The following is a 24,938-nucleotide window of genomic DNA, read 5'->3' as shown; positions in this document are numbered from 1 at the left end:
GTAATCTTTGCTTACTCTGAAAATACGTTGGAAAATCTGAGAGTTGAATCTGAGAGCTGACTGGAGTGTTTCTTTTTTTAGCCGACGACTAGATCGGATCTTATCGATGAGAAGGTAGTGGACGGGCACGTTATACCGCACCATGTGTTGTTCACGCACGCCACGCCGGACACCACGGAGTTCGAGACCTTGGCCTTCGGTGACAATGTTAAAGTCATTATCTCCTTCAGCACGGTCATGAATGGGAAAGATGAAATAAGTGAGTATAATCTGTCATTTGGAATTCTATTTTTAAATATATCAGAAATTTTATTTAGTGGAGTCTGGGGACCGGTAAACAGTATTAATGAGTTTTATTTCTCTATAGACTTTGAATTGTAGTTACTGTTGTCTCAATCACAAAATATTTAAACTAAACATTGAAAATACCAACGATACTTGTTTATTATTATACTTTTGTATTACTTTCTAGTCTTATGTCATTTTCCTGTATCGACACAACGTATTTTATATCTTTTATACCGCTCAAAGTACTTACAAGGAGGGTGAAGTTTTCAAGATTCAAGGCCCTTTACAAATCGGAAACAAGAGTTTTATGTCCGAAGTATCCTCGTGAGGAAAACTTTGTAAATAATAAATATATGGTACTTCGATGTTACTCGTATTAGAGCACTTGGAATTTACAATTTGTTAAAGTTCATAATTCTGTCCGACTGATTTCTGGATGGGTCGTTATGTAATATTAATCTGTATTTCAACGTTCTGACGTTAAGTGCGCCTGTCAGACGTAACCGCTTTCTACATTGTTAGATTCTGACTAACGGGCATTGAGCCCGATGCATTCGGTCAATTATTCATGGAATACGATGAAAGAAAATTGAGAAATTACCCGTACGTCTGTCAAGGAACTAACAGGTTTATTGTGTATGAGGATAATTGGCATGGCGGCGCAAATGACGCACCGGAGTGTTTGCTTAGGGTCGGGGGTCGAACCCCACATCAAGTTAAATATTTGCAAGTTACTAAGACTAACGACGTCCATTTCAGGAGATTAGATATATCCTCGTTAATGTAGAACTACCTTCATATTGACCTAGATGTGAACTACAGTTAGCCATTTCCAAGAACTTTACTGTCTATGTTCAGAAAACATTAGGAAAATTTTGATAAGGATATTTTTCTATTTTCTTACAAGGTAAAGAGTTTCCTAAAAAATATCAAACACCAAAAAACTCTAAGATTAAAATATGTTTTAGTGACGGCTGTAGTTATTACTCTCAATGCAAATGGCATTCCCCATCTTTACTCACTTGTATATTTAAATTAAACAATTCCCATTTGTTTAGCCTACGTAAAATCAAACACTGTTGCTGGAGACGCGAAGCACGCCCGCGGGGTCGTCCTCGCCGACATCGTGCGCGCGAACATCCCCGTCAAGAACGGAGTAGTACATCTCATCCAGCGACCTCTCATGGTCGTAGACACCACCGTCATCGACTTCCTCAAGGTGGGTGACCTCTATAAGAACTCCCATCAACATTATAACATTATACTTCACTCTAACACTTTCTCCACAGTTCGTACTGTCGAACTGTTACTAATTCTCACACATTAATTACTTTCCATCTCTTGTTTATAAGTATTGTAAGCTAATACACACAATTTCAATCACATAATTGACTTTCCGCCTCATTTTTATGGGAACCAGGCTATGAAGGTAACATGAAGCGTTTTCATTTGTTTCGTATTTTATTATCTTTGTGTGTATATTTTCTTTTTTCTTATACTTTATCATTTAATTTAAGTTGTTTAGAATTTGCGGCGTTTTTTAAGCACGTTGTTAAATAATTACCTATGTTCTGTGTGCAGTCAGAGTATTTTTAGGTACTGTCGATAGTCCGGTAAGCTTTATAATTCAATAGATATTGATATTATAGTACGGTAGTCTCCATACCATTACATAACCCATTGGTCGGTTTACAAGTACCTCGTTCATTAGACGCAGTTAAAATGATGAAATGTTTAGATTAAACGCAGATTTAGCTAAGTACTAATAAATAAAATGTACCTAATATTGGAATTGAATTTGTAGTACTAGATTTTAATTTACGAGTATTTAATGTTGATGCATATTTTGTTTACATACAGACTACACATGTATTATACCGATAGAACCCTCTAGCGCAGGTAGGTATACAGTGGATACTTGTTATTACATTGTTTTGTTTGTGCATCCCCGCTCCGTTGGATTCCGCCGCTCCTGCATGATCTTGACAACTTTAGGGAATTGTAAGTACTGTCGCCTAATACGCATGCATGACCTACCTCTCATCTACACCTTCTTTATTATATCCTCTCAAATTACCTCTTAAAACATTTGTAGATTTTACTATTTAACTAACATTCTCTTTAGACAACCCGTTTAAAGGTAAAGTATGGCTTGAATTTATATATATTTTAAAACGGACAATATTTAACGGAAAAGAGTAGAGTTAATTACGCATTTCAGTACAAAGAACTGTACGTAAATTAATTACAACGGTCACTTGATAAACGATGGCTTTTAAAAGGTTCGCGAAAGCTTTTACGGCCTTATCCAGACGCGAGATTGCCAAGATTGCTTGGCCGACTTGGCTCTACTATTATATAATTCTGAAGTATAATAAGAATTGTTCAAACAGGAAAAAGAAGACGGACCTCTTTGCAAATTCTATGAAGTAATCATGGACTTGGGCGCAAACAACCAGTTCCTCAACGAACTTACTTTGGCGAAGGACATCACCCTGTTTGCTCCCTCAAATGAAGCGTGGGCCGACTTCAGCGTGCAGAATATAATTAGGTTACACTCCACTTTATTTTTTACAAGCTTTTTGTTTTAATCTACTTGTAACCACAATGTTTTACCTTGACGAAAGTAAGGTACGTTCAAATATATTGCATATACATGGCTTTGTTTTTCCGACTTAATGCGATTTATCAACGAAAATTACAATGGACTCTATTTTACCAGGAACCACCAGAAACTTAAGGAAATCCTAAACCTTCACCTGGTCCGGGAGAGGTTGCCACTGGACGCGATAATACACAACAACATGAATCAGGTAAATTATAAAATTAAAATGGACTCTCTCTGTATTTACAATCGTATGTTTAATTCATTATCCAACACAAAATTATGACTGGAGATGTGCAATTACCGCGAATTATAAAATTCAATTCCGATTAAAATTAATGCCGTAGGTATATTGGTATTAATCCTCTGGTTTGGTTGCTGCTATTGGAATCAGCTACCCGGAACTGTATGTTAATTCATTTTAAATACAATTTATTTTACAATGTTCCTATCGTACAGCCCGGTGTTATGTATTTGTTGAAGTTTAATTTATGAATGTACCTGAATTTACGTTTGTTTCATTCAATCGTCTCTGTGATTGCATGAATGTTAAATAATTTCCTAATTTGTGAATTATTTTAGATTTTGCGATCGTTGTTGAATTTGTATAGAATGCCCATGAATGTGTAATAAGTTTTATTTCATTAGAGGATGTTGTAAATCTATAGCATGGATGTTTAATTACTACAATTTATTGAAGAAACTACTTCTATAAACGGAATGTCGTGTTTTAGATTTATCAAGCGCCAACAGCTTTGGCTCGCAAGTACCTGTACTTCAATGTGCTGACGCGTGGTCAGAACCAAACCCTGACGGTCGAAGGTGGTGGAGTGAACGCGACTGTCACGCTGCCCAACATAGCGGCGACTAACGGCTTCGTGCATATCATCGACAGAGTACTTGGCGTTCCTTACACAACCGTCTTCGAGAAATTGAAAACTGATCCAATGCTGAAGTAAGCATAACTGTCTGCTTTATCTTCCTCTACGATGTAACAAATCATATAAATAATGAAACAGTTTGGAATTAATGCCATTTTCGTTTTTAGCATAACTTATAATCTCGGCAAACGACAAATGTTCAACCAGCAGCTCAATGACATGGAACACCGTTACACATACTTCGTGCCCCGCGACCACGCTTGGCTGAAATTCCAAATCAAGCATCCTTCAGCTTTCAAATCCCTGTTCAGGGAAGACTTTGGTTACTTCGTAAGTTAACAAATTACATCATTAAAGTTGACGCCGCATTTTAGTTCGTTACGCGAACGAAACGAAAATTTATTTAACTCTTGATTATATTTTCATAATTTTGCAGACGAAGCAAATTTTAGAGCGACACGTTATCCGAGCAGGCCGCGCGTACACAGTATCTGATTTAAAACTTCTCGCAAACGAAACACATCCCTTCGTTCTGCCAACTTCACGCGATCCACTCCGGCTGCGTGTCAAGGAATCAGATAAGAGTAAGCTTTAACCGTTCATTTACATTATTATCTCTCTTCGCTTATAATTTTCCAATTTAAAATTACATTTCCATCAGATTTGAGTTGAGTAATTTGTTTGTTCCACAGACTACTACGTCGAGTGGAACGGCCACTGGATCCATGTGTTTAGGCCTGATGTTGAGTGTACCAACGGCATTATCCACGTCATTGACGAGCCTTTTGTGTTGGAGAGTGACATCCGCGCCACCGGAGGAGCCCAGAAAATGGGCGTGGCCTATACGTACTTCATACTCTTCATGTCCTTCTGTTTTGTAAGGGTTTTGGAGAATTAAACGTCCATTGTTTTATGTTGAGTCAATTATGCATTCGTATGATTTAATAGCCAAAATCATTTGAGTATTATTTTCGACATGATTTAATTCTGCTGGAATGTAATTTACATTCGATACCCTCGAATGTTACATTTGGATGTACTATAATTTTGTGGCTTTGATTGCTAATGTTTACTTCAGGCTTTTTTGACGTTACGTAAGTTTTGGCCCTAGTTTAAGATCAAATTTTGTGGGATACTGATTCAAAATTTAACTCCATGAATAACACTGCCACCAATATTAAGTAAAATGTTACAATAGTAAGAATCTTGATGTTGCGGATACAATTTCTATGAAAAGAAATTGCTTCTTACACGAATATCGGATCTGTTGTTTGATCATAAATGATACATATATATGAAGTACATTTTGTAGGTACCTAACTATTCAAAATTTATATTAAAGTGTTTTATAAAATAATAAATACATATTATGTAAGGCATTATAGTCGTATAGGTATTTATTTCTACAATAACCGTTGTTAAAGTTTATTTAGATTAATGAGAATGAATGAATGAATCTCACTGCACTTTTGAATTTTGAGTCCCTTGTGCCTTTTTTAAAACCAAAGTACTAAAATTAATTGAAAATATACCTATCCAAAATTATTATTTATAAAATTAAATAATATTTACGTTACCTTTAAACATAAAACTTAACCTATACATTCCATGTTATAAGTATCTTAAAGATCTATTAATGTCGATATATTTATAGAAGTTACCTCTGATGTATCCAATTAACGGTCAGTTTTAAAATAACGACTGAAAATAATGTTCTAGAGTTTAATCAAAGGCAAATATTTAAAATTATTAGAGTTATAAATTCGTGTCAAATTGTTTGAACTATGAATAACGAGAATCTTGGAATAGAAGATTAAAAAAGCGTATCAAGAGAATGCTGCCGGATATAATTGTATTTAGGTTCATTGTACATTTGTATGAAGATGATTTGAGTATAATTAATGTCTCGAGGAGTGCCCGCTTTAGCCGCACGCTGCCGCGCTGCTGCCGGAGCCGAGCTGTATCCTATCATTATTATAAGCAATGGAAAGTAAAGTATTTATTAGAAGTATTCATTAATTGAAAGCGATCATATTATATAAATGTATATAGGAATGAATGGGCTTATAATTATGATGGTGCATTTGTGATTCTCTTACGTTTACTAAGCAGATGTAAATAATTTATATAAGTTATGATAGTTCATTAAAGTTATTGTATAATTTAGTAGCTATTACTTAAATACGACTGAAATTATATCACGTTGTCGTGCAATCGCAACTATTGGAAAGTGAATGTTACCTAACAGAGATGCTGCTTCCTTCTGCGACGAAAACCTTTGGATAATGTTAAACGTTTCTATAGATGGTGGTTTACAATAAATCGTGTGTACTTAGATATACAAACGTCACTTTATACTGATATACATAAACATGTTTGGAGTATTTACAACGGTAGGCAGCATTTTACTGAAGATTTTTAACTTATCGAGTGTCCTGTTTAAATCAGTGTAATAGATACAGTGTCTGTCGCTTTATAGTATTTACATTATAAACTTTATAAGCAAATGTTTAAGTGATGTCTATATTGAGCCAAAGCTAAGCGCTACTTCAACTGATATCACAACTACCTTCCTATATGTACTGCGTAAGATTTTAATATTACATACAATAGATGTTAGAGTGACATATAGCCGATACATTTAAGGTTTGAATGTTCATGGACGCGATCATTATAAAATTGCATTTTTAATACTATACACTAGCGTTATGTGGGGCGTATTGACCCAAGACAATATAATTCTGACCAAATATTCAACCAAATATTTGGTTAAGTACGAAATTGGAATTCAATTAATTAGTGAATGTTTTGGTGTAATAAAATCTATGTCAAATTAGTGAAACGTTATGAGGAAGTGTTTAATGACAAAGAATTTATGTGTAAAATATACATATTGAACTTCTTGTCTTGGTTTCATTGTTGGCTTTAAATTTTCCTTCCCCAGTCAAGTCACGTCGACGGTAGGTGTCAAATTAAATTTGGGTACAACAATATCAGCGGACCGTGGCGCCACGCCGCCCTAACAGTCTACCATAACCGTGTTACAAACAAAATCTAAAACAAAATTAGAACAATAACAATTAAATATGTTTACGGAATCTACACTCATGAAAGCATTTCAGCAGCTGCTACAATTTCATTAATTTTCAACTGCACATACAATACGTATTTACTAAAATTAACCAATGTATGGCTTCACTGAAAACGTAACAGAATACTTTGAATCCAATTAACACACTGAACGTGTAACGGTAATTTAACGCATAAGTACCTGTGCTCATTTTAACGCTGTGTCAATGTATTGGTTTTAGGTAAACATAAACTGGATGTTTAAAAAAAACATGCAGATCCTCCTCGGCACTCGGTTTTAACGGAATAATTGAACGCAGCGCAGCAAAGGTCGTAGTCAGTCTCTTAATCCCATAAGGTTGGCGCGACGACGCGGCGGCCCCTCCCATGCTAATCCCCTTGACGGATGGCTGGAGCAACTCGCTTCTATGAGACCATCCCATTACACGGGACACGCTTGTGCGAAGCTTTAATGCGTGTTGTGGTTTGTAATTACCTTACATTTCAACAGAAACACAGCGAATAAACATTTGATGTTAACGGTCGCGTTTATAAACAATAGATGTTGATTGAACGGAATTAAAGTCTTATCCGAATCAAAATGTCCACACGAACAGAATTACAGTTAAGCCGGGACATCGAGGACTGAATACCAAAATAATGGGATCGTTTGAATAAAGTTTAAAATTGAGTTTCGAGGTCCTCCCATGTCATTAGAAGCTAACACACATGGCTTAATTATTTGTGTCTCAGGATAATTAGGCTTGTCAGTTATAGTTTATGTTTATTTTCTACCCATATAGATAACGTCTACTTTCCATAAAGTTTTGTATCGTAAAGAAACAAATAATTTGTCGGGCATTTTCAGCTGTTGCATGAACAACAATGCCGCATTGTCAGAAAATAAATGTCTACTCACTATTTCTTTTTATTTCCGCTGAGTAAACAGATTTATTTTTTGGATATCCCTTTCAAGATAATAGGAAAAAGGTGAGCGCACTAATATTTTTACTCACGTTCGGTGGAATAAAAAGATAATATATTTTGAGCATTAGTGTTTTGTAAAAGATTTACTATGTATTTCACGAGAGAGCGATTTTGCAAACAACAACATGGCTACACACACACACTTCTTATGAGGTATAAATTCTATTTGCTGAAAAGAAAACTCATTCTTTACATTTTATGGATAGATAAATCAAACTCCTTCAAGAAAACATAAACTGGCAGAATACATAATTATTTAGCGCCAGTGTACACCACATCCTCTTAAATCTTTCACAAAATAAATGCAAGCTGTTACGTCGACCTCCGCCGGCGAGGAAAAAATAAAAGTTTTTATGGACTCGATTTATCTTCACGCCACCAGAAATACAAAAAGCTCCGATCGAAATCAAACGCAGACCTTCAATTGCAAAGTGGCTAACATTGATTGAGTGACGTCATTTTTATTGGCCAAACGTTATTGATTACCGATCACGACTTTCTTCTTAAATCTTTTACATCGGATTTTAGATCAACTAGCGTTTGGCCAAAACCTCATAATATGTAAATTATTTGCATACCCTAAACAGCCGTTGATCTACCGGGATCAGCCTCATCCCATGTTGTCATCTCGGTGACACGGCCTATATGTATGCAAAATTCGTGGAGATCGGCTGAGCAATCGAGCCGTGAAAGTGGAATGTACAAAGTCTCCTTCCCCTGTATAATGCTGGTTCGGAGATTGGATTTAGTCGACATCAGAACATCCTGTATCTAGTCTCCGAATTCTTGACGTAAGGCGTATTTTTTCCCAGCAAGCATTTCACGTATTCCTAACAATTCTTGGTTCTCAGGATATTGTATTATTATATTTTTTTATATTTTCAGTAGGCAGGTAGATATTGTTAAAACCTAGGAAACCTACACGATAAGTTATGTAGGAAAAATATGTATGTAATAAGAATTCGATCGTGTTATATTTCAGTATTGTACATGTCAGGTAAAAACCCAAATAGATAGAGACAGGAGTTGGAACAAAAGCATGAAACTAAAAACAAATAATGTAACGATTTTATTATTCTTTATTTTTAATGAACGTATTTATTTGTGAACCTAAATTATCCAAGGCTCTCTCAATATTCATTTAAATTGGTCAAGCTTTTTCGGAGGAGTTCAATGCCAAATACACGTATAGGTCCTAGAAGAATACATAGTTGAAGAAGATTACGACGCGACGGTTGTGATGTAAGTACAAGTGAACTTGAGGCATTTTTGTCTTTGGAACAGCGTACTTAACGCAGTTGTAATCCGGATCGAATCAATTCGTTCTGTTCCTCGAATTTAAGATTTAAATGTAAAGAAAATAAAAAGATTGCGATTGGAATGAATGGCAGTGGGAATTTGCAATTTAAACGAGACTTAGGCGGGACTAAAAGCGAATCCATTTACTTGATTTCATTACTTGTACATTCTCCTGTTTGTGCTAACCTGGATTGCTTCACTTAAACTTCTCTCAAATAGCATTCATTTCTGAGCATTGTACTGAAACATAAACGTTAGATTGTTGCTCATGTTTGTTTTGTTGTCTCAATGTAGCTTATTATTGTTTTGGGCCTATAAGAACGTTACATTAGAAATCAGTACTGAGGACAAATGCATGTAAAATTTGTAGAATCTGACAGGTTCTTGTTTCAAAATCTAGTCAAGGAATGTGATGTTCGGTATAGAGAATTTTGACATGCCTACACGTTAAACAATAAATTACTTCAATAGTTTTTCTAACTACAAGACTACTTTAAAAACTTTAATTCATTAAAAAGCTCGAAATATTTCGAGTGTAGCTAACATACTATCGTATCGTATGAATTCTCGCTCCTGGGTATGTTTAGCACGCTCGTCTGCCTCGAACGCAGCGCGCACACTGAACAAACACAAGCACTGGTAACGAGCCCTGCGGCCCAATGGGAATTTGACCACTGCGCCCCGTTGACATTTCAAACTCTCTCGATTTTTCAAATATCGAATACCCATTTGATACTTCGTTAACACGCGGCACCTCGGATTGGTTGTGTTGTAAAATATTAAATTCCAACCTGCATTGCAATACGATTGCCACAGTAATTTCGGCCAAAAGTTATTGGTGTACCTATATTTTTTATGTTTAAAGGATTGCTTAAATGCTCTTGCCGTCCTATGATGGTGTTCAGTAAAATTACCATATCGTCGTGCGTAGATCAATATCCGCGTATCGATACATACAGTTTTGTAGGCGAAGTTTTTAACTGAAAACTAAAATTAGCTTAATTTTTCAGATACGAGGAATTATCAAACGTTAGTTACGCGGATTACCACTATCACCGACGATATATGTATAAACAAAATGTCATTATCACTACAAGACAGAAAAATAGTCATTATTAATTATTATATTAGGTACAAAACTTGAGCAGCACTAGTTAAACCGGTATGAAATTAATTCACAGTAAAGTTTCCTTTCGACTCTTAATATTATTAGCCGTAATGTGTATTTTAACGAGGAAACTCAATTACAACTGGAACTCAGACCCTTCCGCTGACGACCACTGTTCTATTAGAAATTCTCAGTAGTCGCTGGCGGTTTTTAAAAGCTACTATACTTTGATTAGCTTAGTTAGAAGACAACACGGTTTGGGTCAGTAAATGTCTATCTCTAGGCGAACATTTTTGACATTCCTAACCTATTTGAAAAAGTATGTGTGTGAGTTGTCTGTTTGATAATGTATGTGTATTAACACAAAAATATGCTATAAACATCTTTATTGAAGTCGCCGTCAATTAAGAACTATGTTTATCAGACAAAATTGTCATAGTATTTTTTTTTTTAAACTTTTGATAACGTGAGGTCTTTTCTGAATAAAGATTTTTATTTTATTGTACTTTTTCTTTCTCTTCTTCTACCGGCGTAGTGGCAAGTTGATCCGCGCAAGTGACAAACGTTTGTTAGATCCAAAAAAATATGTTGAAATCCAAATTAAATTAAGGAAAAGCTGATTAAAAATCAATGTTGTGATAATCGTTGCCTTAATAACCATTGAAAGTTTCCGCCTAAGAAATCCAAAACGTTTAACTTTCTCGCATAGCATAATATAATGATGTCTTTAACCCTCGAAGGCAACGGGATAGATTTACCTTTATCACGACTCTATATTACACACCTCGTTTAGTCGCGCTTCATACTCGTAAGTCCTTTCAATATAAAAGTGAAAATGTTTTATTCGGACATTTTATAAGCACACCAGTATATGTAGCGTCTTGAGAAGTCCACGTCCAACAGTAGGCTTTCATATGATTCTGATCATGATAATGATCAAAATAATTTTAATTTGTTCTCTCAATATTTTCTTCACGTTTTCATTATCACTGAAATTGAAAAATCTTTATTTCCTTCACCGCTTATATACTCCCTCATAAATCACAACTAACCAACAATAAACACTTTAATTTCAAATCAATGACAGTGAGTTTAAATTCGGTTCGTATTCGTGGCAAATATTGTTAGGGGGCGGAAGTTCTTGCTGCGGATCTCGTCACCGGGGCCGTACGCCCTCCACATCCGGCCGACACCGGCTCAGCTATCCGTAGGACTTACTTGCCTTAGCCGAGCTCATTTCTCTCCGAATGGATTTCAGGGAATCGCTTTTCAATCCGCCGAGGGTATTTGAAAGAACGTTCGCATTTAGTACTCTGTCGGACACAAAAGACAAGTGTCGGATCAATTATAGGATCTCTGTAACTGATGTAAGAGGCAACTACTATGTAAGTTTGAGTATAGTTTGAAATAACCAGAGGAATATACTTAGTCGGTGGATAATGTTGTATTGGTAGAGCTTTTTTTCTTCAGAACACTTGTTAAATTCAAATAAAAGATAGATATTTTTATAGTCAGCACAGGACTTCACTGCTTCGCTGGACTATTTTCCGACACTAAGTAGCCTATAGCCAGAGCAAAGATGAAAAACTACATTAAAAGTATTTACTAACGGCCACTACTTCTTGTAACGGCAAATACCAAGAAAGGGCTGATTCTATGTCAAAGATAAATAAACTTTTTATATCCATCCAATATTTTATCTGAATATCGAATCCGTGACTGTCCATACAAAAGCAACTGCGCAACCACTGCGCCATGCTGTTATCTGGCAAGTTATCCTCACAAACAGGTTATTAGCTGCCAGCTGGCACTCTGCCATTGAACAAGACAATTTCTTAACAATTGTTCCTTAAAGATGTACTTCCAAGGACAGTCAACAGATGAGACAAAGAAAAATGTGGGTGGCATGAGTAAAATGTTGTATTTGACACTTCATAAAACGTGAGGTAACTAATATCGTATAGGAATCATAATCTTCAAAACAGCCTAGAGTCATCCAATGCTGGCTGGTACTGGCTCACCCTTTTTGCGACCAAGGTGCTTAGTTATATCTTCATGCCAACTATTTAATATGGGTCACAAAACCTTTTTATCATGTGAGTTGAGTGAGTCAAACTTAAAAAAATGTCCACCACATGAGTAATCATATGTATATCTCTTATCTTACACTATATCACAGAATGCAGTCAAAATTTTCAAAATAAATGTAAATAATACGTCACACTGTCGCATAGTATTACGACACAGCGAACGCTGCATATTTAACTTTACACTGCGGGAAGTTTTGACGTCGTGTTTGATATATCTTTATTGTTTATTCTCTCGAAAAATGTTAAAGTTTTAGCATTACTCGTATTGACAGCCGACAGTAAACAGATTCTTCTGTTTCTCCACAACAATATCGTACTACTAAACTGAAAGTAGGACAAAGTATTGAAAACAGAAAGAATAGATTATAATAATTATAACTTCATAAGTCAAATCCATAGTAAAAATCCCTAAATAATGTAGGTAACAGATTACCGTATATTACTGGCTCTGTCAGATAACAAACCCAGTGTCAGACTTGTCTCAGAAAACCACTGTATGTATGTGATTAATGACACCAATACTAAAACGCACATTTCTCATCGATATTGTGAACTGTCGCGTCTATGAGGAAAAGAAATTGCTTCGGTGAACAAGAACTTATTTTCTTTTGTGTGTTATTTATAAGGAATAATAGATATACTTGTGTACTAATGTTATTAATATAATACAAAGAAAATACATGCTCAACAACATAATTAAAAACAAAATAAAAAGTGAAGAAAAGAATCAAGCAAATCTGACTTTCCTTACAAATAACATTAGGTAATTCTTACTATGCTCAATATTTCTTAAACATTTTATAGATAACAAGAAAGAAATCAAATGGTATCTACGATATTTGAACAATTCGTACTTAGCAAATTCTATAACTGTTGGATAGATTTCCAAAGAGGGAGTTTGAATGTCCACTGTATTAGCATATAGAGTACTTTTAGTGGCAGGTGCCGTGGCCCGTAGGCGTACTAGTAAAAACAAAAAAAACTTCACAACATGATCCCAATCCGTTTGACCACTATGCCGAAATTTTGTCACTAAGCTTTCCTTGGTAGGAAGTCTATTTTCACTGCTCTATTATTTTACCCGAATAAGACTTGCGCTATTGAGCTATTTGCGCAATTGAAGAACAACAACTTTTTTCAAGCTTGGAGATAAGTATTAAGTACTGTCACTACTTTAATTCACAAAATAAATCCAGAAAGTTGACGAAGTAAAAATCACATAATTCTAGCAACGAGACAAAAATGCTTACCGTAGCGGTTACCGAAGCGGTGCGCCTCGAGTGTTAAAGATTGCAAAAATGCATAGAAAGCGACACGTTGCTATAGTTGTTACTCTAGGCGTTCGGCAACTTTGTGTTTTAAAGTGGTTTCTTTTATCGTTTGAAATCTTTATAACCAAAAAGGTAATAGTTTAATATCTTAAATAATTTTATCGATGACATCTGGGATCACTACTATTGTTGTTAATTATGATGGATATGAAGATTTTATACCTACAAAAGGACAATGCTCTCGCTCTAGCGACCATAACCTAAATAGTTAGGCTATAGGAATGTTTGTAAATTCTATAATAAGACACATGGGGTTTGATTAAATGTGTCAACTCTACAAAAACCAGCACTTTCAAATGAAAAAAGACAAAGAAAAAGAGTAAGACACGTTAAAATGAAAAAAAAAAACAGAATCAACCAACAAATTTTTCAAATCCTAATTAAGACAAAGCATACCAAATTATCGCACACCTCTTCAAACTTTACACGTCATTGTTATCAGATGTTTCATAAATGCTCTGAAACAAACTGAAAATCCGGTTACTGAACACAAGAGGCGAGTGGACGCGAGCACAGTTCAACGAGCTTCACTCAATTTCGTTTGTGTACAAGTGACGCCAATATTCCGCCCCATTTTTCGGCCGCAGCGCAGTTCCCACAGACCGATGATATTTCATGGTGATGACGCAACTGAGTTTTGTTTCCTGTATAAAGAAGTTAAGTTATGACCTCCTTTTTCACTAGCAATAACAACCCTTCGAAATATTGACTAAATTATGAGGATTTTTTAAAGTTATGTGTCTTAACCGATAATTTGACCATAAGCTCGACTGGCGTTATTGACACATACAGATTTTAATGTTTTATATAGTATACAAAACAAAAATATACAAAAAGTTCTTAAGTGATCAAACAATCATTAACTCATTTACAAACTGTGTCACAAATATAATAATAAATAGGTACATACCCAATTATAAATTTTCATAACGCCGTAATTAAAGAAACAAGTTTCAAAATCTCTGCCAAACAAACAAAACAAACACAATTTGAACAAAGAAAACACAATTTAAACAAAACCGTCTTCTAAATTGAATTATGAGCATCAAAGGGGATTCTCGAATTTATATCGTCGATTGCAATAAGGCATTTCAAAGAATTGCCTGCGGGAGTCAACTGGCTTCTGTTTCCTGATCAATAAGGCTCTGTGTAGATAAGTAGTTGCGGTATCGATATACAAAGAATATGTGGATAGTCGAGTGGTATAGTCTCTTAACTAAGTGCGTGATTCAATTTAAAAAAGCGAAGACTTCATCGAAATAAAGTATTTTTTTTAAATAGTGATCATTGAATACACACAGATTGATTATTTGTTGTAATATTAATTCCAAAAAAGAGCGCTTAATTACTAAAGCACACTCATTGATTATTGAAATTCTGACCTACGTCACGCCATACACCCATTTGTTGTTAAATTTACCTTTTTAGCGAGTGTTGTTCTTTTAAATTACTTGAATGCAATGTGAATAACCCTGTCAAAATCTTTTTAATTTCTTTAGACTTTCGTTTTGTTTTTTCTTGCACGTTTTCAAATCTAATAGACATAGACAGTTCACATCTGTACCTGGCACAGTTGCTGTTTAAATTTTCGTTATGTTTTCTATAACTCCAAGGCCAGAGAGCCTTCGATCTATGACCTATCAATACTTCAATTATATATTCCTTCAGTCAAGCAAATAGCTCATAAATATTCAATCAAGCAGAACAAACTAGTTTGCTTACTTAGGCTAGGTGAAGCCTCTTTCAGAGTGCAACACAGAAAATAGATCAATCATTGGAAAATTACATTAATTTGCAGTATGCAGAGTGAAATTGTAAGTTTACTACATTATTACAATTACAGTAATTTTCAAGACGTATTAGAAGCCAATTATGTTTTTAAATTTTATTAAGACTTTTATAAAGTTATAATTTTGTTAAGGAAAATTTTAAATTAAAGATAATGACCCACATAACAAATCATTTTTAGGACAATTGCAAACACTTGTACACTCACTTGAAAATCGTTTCATCTATATTTAAACTGGTCGACCGACTTTTATCAAACATGTATAAAAACACTCGCACATTATTCACCTTAAATACAAAACAAATTAAATTGAAAGCGGTCAATACGGGAGCAATGGCGCCACAGTCAGACACGTCAAACTTAGAACATCCCTCTTTCTTCATTGGGGGTCAATAACAAAATTCTAGCGCATTGAGTAATTTTGCCTCCTCTTTGCGGCAAGTCCGAATAGATATATTTCGGTGTAAATTTATAATCTTTATAAAATTTATTTGTGTATCTTAATATTTATTTATATTCTTTATTCACTTTTTGGATTTCGTATCTTGAACATTAATTTCCAAAGTCGAGTCTGTTTTGACCTTGTGTAGATTTGTCATTTAGAAATTAAACTACAGGCAATGAATATTAACAGAATATAATGTCAAAAGTAAAGCTCCCAAAATAACTTTGGCCGGCTATTCATGAGTTTCGGCGTTTCGGGCCGCGCGGGTCGCTGAAAAGAAAACGGTTGGACAATCACATTGTTCGTGTGACTATGCCCGCGTTACTATCTCATCTCATACAATTTGCATTTGTTTAGCCTCACAAAGGGTAACAAACTATCCATTACAAGCTTCGCCCTATCTGCTCCTTAGTCTCTGCATGCTATTGATATGTTGCTGTTGTTTCGACTCGCTTTGCATAATTTTGTACAGCTTATACATAAATGAATATTTGAAAGAACAGGCGCTCGATCACTGATACAATGTGTTCAAAAAATAAACATAAATTCGTGAAATAACGTTATCTGTTTTTAGATTTAGATCGATTCTTTGTGAAACGATTTCGACGTGTTTTATCAGAAGGACGATCTAAAAAGGTTAAATTTACCGTCGACTGACATGAGAATCTGTAGCTGTGAGCAAAGTATTCTACATGACAACCATACCTTTTAACCCTTTACCAACATACTAAGGTACTGTGATATCATAATGTGTAAAGATAATCTAGTTGGGACTACAAGACGATATCATCCCAGCACTTTGTGTTATCCTCTAAAATGGTCATAAATAATAAAAGAAAAATGTCTCAGCATCCCTATCTATAACAAAACAGAGGAAAAACAAACGAAAACGAAACACATTTCTTTCATTCACATTTTATTAACAGCTGAATGGAACTGAGAAATATACTGAGCAAGCATAACGACTTAATACATCTATCATCCGTAACCAGAGACACTCTTAAGCTTTGTGCTTTCCTCTTCGGCAACACGATCAAAAACAGTATTTTTTATTAAATACTCATACGGAGAGAGAAGATGGATGGCCCTACTTACAAGTGAGCTTTAAGGTATAAATAGCAAACTATATTAATATCCCAAGTGAGGCTTATCTAAACAGTTTCCTCATATTTAGGTACCTATACTTGATTAAATTTTCAGCAATTTTTCAGCAAAATGTCGCTTTTTTTGCGTCTTATGATAAACAAAAACAGAAATTTGTTACTATTGTCTTTTTTTAATTGTAAAATCACGGATGATTAAATCACTTTTATCATTTTCTAGGAACAAGACCGATAATTTCAAGCACACACAATTACTCTCAACAAAATGAATGCCAACATGAACTCAGATATTTATTGAACCTTAACTAAAACAACTCAGTCGAAATCGTAGTTTTGGAAATGCAGCCGATGAAGCGATTACACCAGGATTACCAGGAATTTTGGATCATCGCCTCAGAAACACTTCAAAGTACTACAAGTGTAAGGTAACCTACATACTCGCTGAACATAACTGCAAGCCTTTGCTGTTAGCGCTTGAAGGGGATTCACTTGGTCCCGAAGTTGGGACTACGCCAGGAAAATTCAGATATTGTACAAGTTTTAACTTTTACATATTTGAAGTATAAATAGTTAGGTACGGTAACTGCAGAAGCACTGAGTACTCATTTTGTTACCTGCGTGTGCTTAGTATTTTAATATAATTCCGTGTGTAGTTAAATTCCGTTTTGGATTAAAGAAGATTTTATCGCGATTGTGTGAATAACTCTACAGATTCACCTGATCATTTAAATTTGATACTATTAAAGACTGGAATAAGAGACGTATATACATCACAGTAGATCAAAGTAGATACAAAAAAAACACCTGTTGATAACTGCATCTAGCAAGTATCAAGTTCAAAGCAGCACGTCGAACTTGAACATCCTGAGGTATTAAATACTCTTTGGCGCTTTCAAACGTGACTTTAGGAGTTGTTACACAAATACCTGTGATAACAAAGTTACAGGTCGATACAAGTAACCGTAGAAATTTGCTCTTAAATTTAGTTAAAGCCTTGTTGTTTCGTGTGAGGAACAAACATGCCTCTAACTAAATAAGTCCCGTAATGTGTTACGAAGTTACCTATGTTTCTGTGGGAATATTGTGGTATACATTAAAATGTGTTGTTTTTATTTGTAAAAGTATTATTTTTACCCAAAATTTTAAAGCCCCAACCTAAGGTGCAGGTATCTGTCCGTTTTATTGTTGTCCTCATATTCAAACCGTTATAAATGTAAAGTCAACATTTAATTCTGTCAATAAAGGTTACACAGCGCTTAAAATTGCCATACATTTGAAGTTTTTTTTTGTAGAAAAAAATGTTTTCTTTATCCTTTTTGTACGTAATCCTCAGTGTCACTAGTCGATACACACTTGACCGATTTTTTGAATGAGTTAAGTTTTAAAACAGACAATTTAATCTACCCTGAAGGGTAAGAATTGTTTGTTGTCTTACGTAACGAGATCTCTGAAAAATTACTGAAAAGGACGCTTAAACGAAAATATTATATTTCTCTTTACTTTTTAAGTGTAATAGAATTGCTATGAATACGTCACTTTATGTGCAAAAATTTCATAAAGTGTTATTTCGAAAATAAAATTTCTAGTCTCCCTTGCCACTGACACACAATTACCTAAAACAATCCTACCTACCTTCGATTTCATCACCTCTACACAGAATATACATAGATACAGATGCAGGGATCAAAATCATACTAAACGTCTCCCACGTCGGCAACTAAATTAAGGGTTTCGTTGCGGGATTGCGGTCACCGGACTTAACCAAGTCCTCTCGTTACCTCCCTATATCTACGAATACATTATCCAGTACGCATTTCGGTGACAGTTTACCTGATTCTAAAGCCAATTTAGTGAAGTGATTTGAAACAATACGCTTATAATTACGTGTATTGTTCCTGTTTGTGGACTTGCTTATTGTCGGTAATTAAACGGGTGGGACAGTACAATTATAAAGGGTGGGTATATAACTGTATGTATGTTGTAAACCTGTGTTGTCCTTTCTGTATGTAGAGAATGGTTTAGATATTTTGTCATGTAAAGTAACCCACGGTTTTATAAGGCTCATCAAGAAAAAAAAATCTAGTTTTGATGTTTAAGGGGCCGATTCAACCTTTTTGGAACCGCGAGCTTCGAGATGGTACCAAATAGGGGTTTGTAAAAAAGTTGTTGATACTGAGATTTAAGTTGTTACTTTGATTGCTTGGACAACAATATTAAAGTCTAAAACATTAGATTTCTAAACAATACATTCCCAAGTACCTTAAATAATAAAAGGACTGGTTGTTTCTATAAAAATGGAAAGACAGAAGGAAGTAGACGATCGTTAATTGCCTGCTAGCTCACGTCTCGTGGATGTAGTTTTAAAGCTCTGGCATTGTTACAAATACTGGAGGGTTCTCACATTTTTTTTCTAACCAGTCATGCGGAAAAAAATCAAAGGATCTCCGTGTTCCTATAGCTAGCTAGGTAACTGAAATTTTACGGGTCGTTTAACAACATTTTTGGTCAAAAAGGGAGCTTATCTTGACGTTTATCCTTTTGAAGTAAGTCTGGAATTATCTTTATTGTGTAAAGGTAAATAATGGGATTGAATTTTTTTGTTATAAATTACGGTTTTATTTAGAAGTAAGGTTGATCTATGTCAATCCAAAACAATCAATACATTTAATGACTATTATTATGCAATACTAGCTGTTGCCCGCGACTCCGTCCCCGTGGGTAGAAGATATAAGTTATGATTTATACCTGCCCTGTTTTTTTCACATTTATAGAGTATAGATTTTAACAATTAAAATTAAAGGTAGTATTTACATTACTTCTATGTACCTGTAATGGATACGTTGCTGCTGTATTTGCCCGTTCATCAACGTAACCAAAAAATAGTTTTCTCAATTTGAATAAAAAAATGTTACATGTGACAAAAAAAAACATCTCCACTATCCAAAATTCTTTCCCTTTATACCAAAAACCACGCCGTATAAGGCTTCAACGAGACAGTCTTCGAAACAACCTTTTAATTAGTAATCCCTGTGGAATTGTGTGTTGTTAAACCACTAAGTAGTACTATTTATAGATAAGTTTCACTATTTTACGTAACAAGAGATTAAATTTCAAGAATGAAGGGAGCTAAATGGAATTTTACATCAGTATATTGTATTTACACCCACGCGTTTAGTTCCTAAGAATATCTTGTACACAAGATCAGGAATGTATTATGAACTTGCTTCAGCGACGTAAGACACAAAAGGCTATCTTTTACATGAAACTATAATAGGCACGAACCATTCAGCAGGTATGTTTTAAATATTGGACATTTATTTCTTTAGGCATTTCTAAAAGTCAGTCAATAAAGTTAAGATCTGAGATGTGATATGAAATATGACAAAAAAGGTTAAACTAAGGCGAAATAAATCGAAATTGGCCTTATCATTTAATCCGGATAAAATAACTTTTCGGAATCATCGACTACGCTCAATTACCATCCAAAACCATTATTCTAGTTAACTTTGTTAATTTCAATTCTCAAAACAATATACCTCAGTAACTTTATCAAATCATAACAAACGGTCGAAGTTATATTAAATTGAATTTCGCAGATTCCCTAAGCAAAGGGACCAAAAAGTTTTGTTGTGGCAACACTGTCCACCTGCTTGTATGTTTGTCAAAGGTTTAGCTTCTAAACGTAATTAGGAAAGGTCTTTGTATACGTAGAGCTTTCAAGTTTGAAATGAAATCGAAATTAGAGTAGATTTTGTTTTGTTTAATGCAAAACTTGTTTTGTTATTACAAGACAAATCTTGCAAGAGAATTATAGCTATGTAATTAGTTAATGTTTGCCAGACGCAAGTAACGTCGGAGTCATGTAGTATATTAAGTTATCAATATTAAAGATTTGTTGCCTTCTTCGGTTAACTAGCGTATAAAAAAGATTTTTACTATTATAAAATGATAACCCAACAACTAACGTATTTTATTTTATTTTCACCTTTTAATTTATAGTCCAAAAAAATATACTTTTAAACTTTAAGTTTAAATGGACTGTCAAGTCAACAGCAGAAAACTACCAATACTTAGCGTGTAACGAAAACTACCTAAGACTCTCCTATAACATCTTCAAGTCAGGATACAAGAACAGTGGTAGCAAGATGCCGCTCTACAACGTATATTGCGGTCTCTCTTCCGCAACTAAAGCTTTTTGAGATATGGAGTTAGTGTCCCTGATCTTCACAACCCAATTACAGGGTGAGATCGGGTTTCTAAGGAATTTCAAGTGTCGGTACAACTGTCAGTATTCGTTTGACAAGCACTTCTACTCGAAGATTTTTTATTATTTTTTCTGTAGGGTCGCGATGTATCAGTTTATTTTTATTTAATAAGTACGTTACTTTTAGATTAAAATTCGATTAGAATATTGATTATAATCAATATTTTAATCCTTTACATTACATCATCATTACAAGATGCCTATTCTTACTTTGTCTCCCAAAAGTAAAATGAAAACAAATGATCAGAGTATCCGAAAAAAACTACATTAATATTTTAATATTTATATATTTAATCATTTTTAAGAAGAAAATAAAAAAAAAATTCCAAACTTGATGGATTTTTATGGGACCAAATGACAGCTATTTCACATTAAATAAAAAAAATAATCAACAAAATCAGTTTTTCTAGTACGAATTTCTGAGGTGACAAACAAAAAGAAATAAACATATATTTGAAGTCGGTTGCTAAATGTACATATAAGGTGATAAACATACACTAATCAGAACATTATTCGATACTCACTTGACAATTGATTAAACCAATATTTGAGCACATACACGTCTAAAATAGCTGTGGAGCTGTCAATCAAAAGCGTCGGTTAATCAACAGGATAGAGCCGGCAAATCCGGAAGACATGTGAATGTCTCGAATGTGCATAATTATTTGTTTCTGTATTAGATGAGAAAGCTATTGAATAGATGTGTGTGATTAAATTGTCGTTAAGCTAGTATTAGAACGTTTGAATCTGTGAATGTTATTTACTAAAGAGGATTATACCCTGTACCATAAGATTTTGAAAGAGACCTACATGGAGCGAAATATCGCAGTATATTGGTCTTAGCAGCGTCTAGCTACCAGTGTTGTATAAGTTAAAACCTACGTTTCAAACTTCTTTTGGCAAATCAATTAGAGCTTAAGCACATAATCTACATAAGCTACGCATCATAACATGATGCCACATTTTGAAAACGCTGGTGATTAGTATTGCAGTTTTTCAATGAAACTAGCTTTTAGCACCCACCACCCTTATTTCCTCCATAAATGACAATCTATCATAAAGTAAGTGAGAGCCAAAATAAACGATTAAAAACTAATTGAAACTAATATTTTTAGATAGCACACTTCTGTTGTTTCTATTTTGGAAATTTGCCATCATCTTCACATTTTTATTCATAAAAAATATTGTATTACTTTGAACCGGAGAAAAGTTGTGGAACCATCTTATTTCCCTAATGTAAAACATAATTTGTCCAGCTTAAAACGACTCTTGTCATCTAACCGAACAACAAAAGCAGCCGTCGAAAACGCAAAAAGAAGAAAATTGTTTGAACTTTCACTGAAAACTGAAACTTACCTCATACAATTTAAGGTGTATTTTGAAACATTTATAAGAATGAAATTTTTTGTCAAAAACATTGTTTCGTCGATATCTCAAAAAATTGAATACAGAAACAGAAATTGAGAGCTTTCTGGATTGTATTTACATTAGTATCTACTTAAATTACCTAAAGAAGTAAAATAATACTAAGTAAAAAATACATTATATCATCTATTTAATAGAATTGAATTTATTTTTAGAAACACTATAATAATTACTCAAACGAGTTCTGAATTAAACTTACACTTTCACTCAAACACATTCAATTTAAATCTGCGAGTTATATAAAACACTAGAACTCCAAAGCTAGCAAATATTTGAAACTAAAACATACCCGTACAACAAACTTGTATAAATATTTGTGAGAGAAAAAAGTAATAGTCTCAGCCAACAGCTACAAACGAGTATGAGCTAAACAACATTTTTTAACTACTCGCGCTCTCGTCACTGAAAAATTAATGCACGGATTTTAATGAAATTTTCGCTGTTATGATGCTTAGGACCGCAATATCCAGACAGAGAGCTACACATGCAGCACCACGTTATTCCAGTCTTTATGACTGAAATAATATGGGCTGTGATAAAAGTAAATAAAAACAAAAGCCAGATGCATTCATTAAGCAAAGATCTCTACCTGAATAGAGAACAGTGGAACTTAAACATCTATACATATATTGAATTTGAGTGTGTATTTATATTATTGAAATAACCATTCTTTAGAATATGCAATGATTTGTACACGGATGTTACTTACACCAAAATACGTTTATATAAAGTTTTGTCTGTCCTGTCCGTCAGTTTGTTCCCTCTAATATCTGAAATGGCTGTATCGATTTTGCTCAAAAGATTAAATGTTATATTATAACTAACATATAACTATATTTTCGAAAACTAAACTATTTTTTCCTAAATTCCACGCGAGTGAAGTCGCGGTTACAGCTAGTTAGTACAAATACTACGACAACACGTTTCCCGTCTAAAATCCCTTGTGGTAACATCATTAGAAGTCGTACGTATCGCTCGTAACAATCGTAACTGTTGTGAAATGTGTCACGTGAGCCAATATGTCGGGTGCCGTACTAAATTAGTGGGAACTTCAGATATTAGTATGCAAGAGGCGTCGTGACGTCACCACGTGTCACTTTGATGTTATACGCACTGTACATGTATTCTGTATAATTACTTAGAATTACTAAGTGATAAATCTTGTCGTCGGGATTATCTGGATAAATTCCGAGCATGATTAATGAATCCCCTCCCCAGTGATCTTAAAGATAAATAAAAGTACACGTGATGTTTCCTCTCGGAAATTTTAAAAGTCAGCCGCAGAAAGAGTAACAGTTTCGTTGAAGTTTCATAGACAATAAACTTGGAAACGGTCACCGCTGGCTTGAATTTTAATCTCGAACGCAGTTTAAAGCAAGACGCGGTTAACGACAGAGTCGATAAAGATTTTTGTGTCAAAAACGTTGTAACTGTTTCGGTTCGTCATATTTTTTCAAAAAATATGACGAACTCAAACTCAAATTCATTTAAAGCTGTGAAGATAATTATGTTACTAATTTCTGTTCAAACTAAAACTACTACTACTACGAACTAAAACCAGCTATCGCTTCATTTAGAAGTTTAGGATTCAATCATTTCTTAACTGTTGACCACGAAGATAACCGGTGCCTAGCACAACCTTTTGTAAAAAGACAGCTGCCGTAGCTGATGTTAGACTAAGCTCTAAGCGACGTATAGGTCTTTGTTCTACAATTACAAATGTCTCACTACAAGAGCTAGTTGTCCTAACCAGTAGTAATTTAAATAGTAGGTAGACAAAATTAAAACTAAAACCTTTTTAGAATCAATTAAGAACAACCATCGAAAAACGAACGAAAGAGTTCAGTACAGAACCGTGCTCTACATTACATACGACAAACAAGTCCTAGATAGAAGTAGCTCATTTGAGCAACAGGATGCAGACGGTCCGATGCCGGATGCGGTCCTCGGCCGGATATCTCGTGATTCCGGCGTGCGTGCCTCGCTGTTACGGCGACATATGATTAGCTATAGCGTGACGTCGCTAAACAGATTGTTAGAATTAGGATCTGTACGCATCACTGACTTTACAGGGTTATCTGATTTCGTGGAGATGGAGATGGGTATGTTGTAATGTTAATTATATACAAAGTTTAATACAGATGATTACTGAGAACGATTAACGATACGAGATTATAAGTATAGGAACATAGGAGCATGACGTGTCTTAAATGCAATAATTGTTATAAAAAGATAATTAGGTAATCAAAAATTT

The 24,938-nt window shown here is 34.5% G+C and overlaps 1 protein-coding gene across 1 annotated transcript in view; it reads left to right on the top strand.

Moving 5' to 3' along the window:
• Nucleotides 1-4,701, top strand: part of LOC113500491 (fasciclin-1) — a 58,417-nt gene extending 53,716 nt beyond the window's left edge. Inside the window, exons 6-13 of the mRNA XM_026881313.1 lie at nucleotides 82-259; nucleotides 1,347-1,507; nucleotides 2,682-2,839; nucleotides 3,011-3,101; nucleotides 3,628-3,848; nucleotides 3,942-4,104; nucleotides 4,211-4,358; nucleotides 4,467-4,701. Of these exons, the coding sequence (XP_026737114.1) occupies nucleotides 82-259; nucleotides 1,347-1,507; nucleotides 2,682-2,839; nucleotides 3,011-3,101; nucleotides 3,628-3,848; nucleotides 3,942-4,104; nucleotides 4,211-4,358; nucleotides 4,467-4,672 (1,326 nt within the window). The 3' untranslated portion in view covers nucleotides 4,673-4,701. The remainder of the gene's footprint in view (nucleotides 1-81; nucleotides 260-1,346; nucleotides 1,508-2,681; nucleotides 2,840-3,010; nucleotides 3,102-3,627; nucleotides 3,849-3,941; nucleotides 4,105-4,210; nucleotides 4,359-4,466) is intronic.
• The last annotated feature ends 20,237 nt before the right edge of the window (nucleotides 4,702-24,938 follow it).

This window comes from Trichoplusia ni, chromosome 14, assembly GCF_003590095.1.
Source record: "Trichoplusia ni isolate ovarian cell line Hi5 chromosome 14, tn1, whole genome shotgun sequence".
In the NCBI taxonomy this organism is placed as follows: Eukaryota; Metazoa; Arthropoda; class Insecta; order Lepidoptera; family Noctuidae; genus Trichoplusia; species Trichoplusia ni.
Note: the sequence above shows the minus strand (reverse complement) of the source record. Positions and strands in the feature narration are given on the sequence as shown.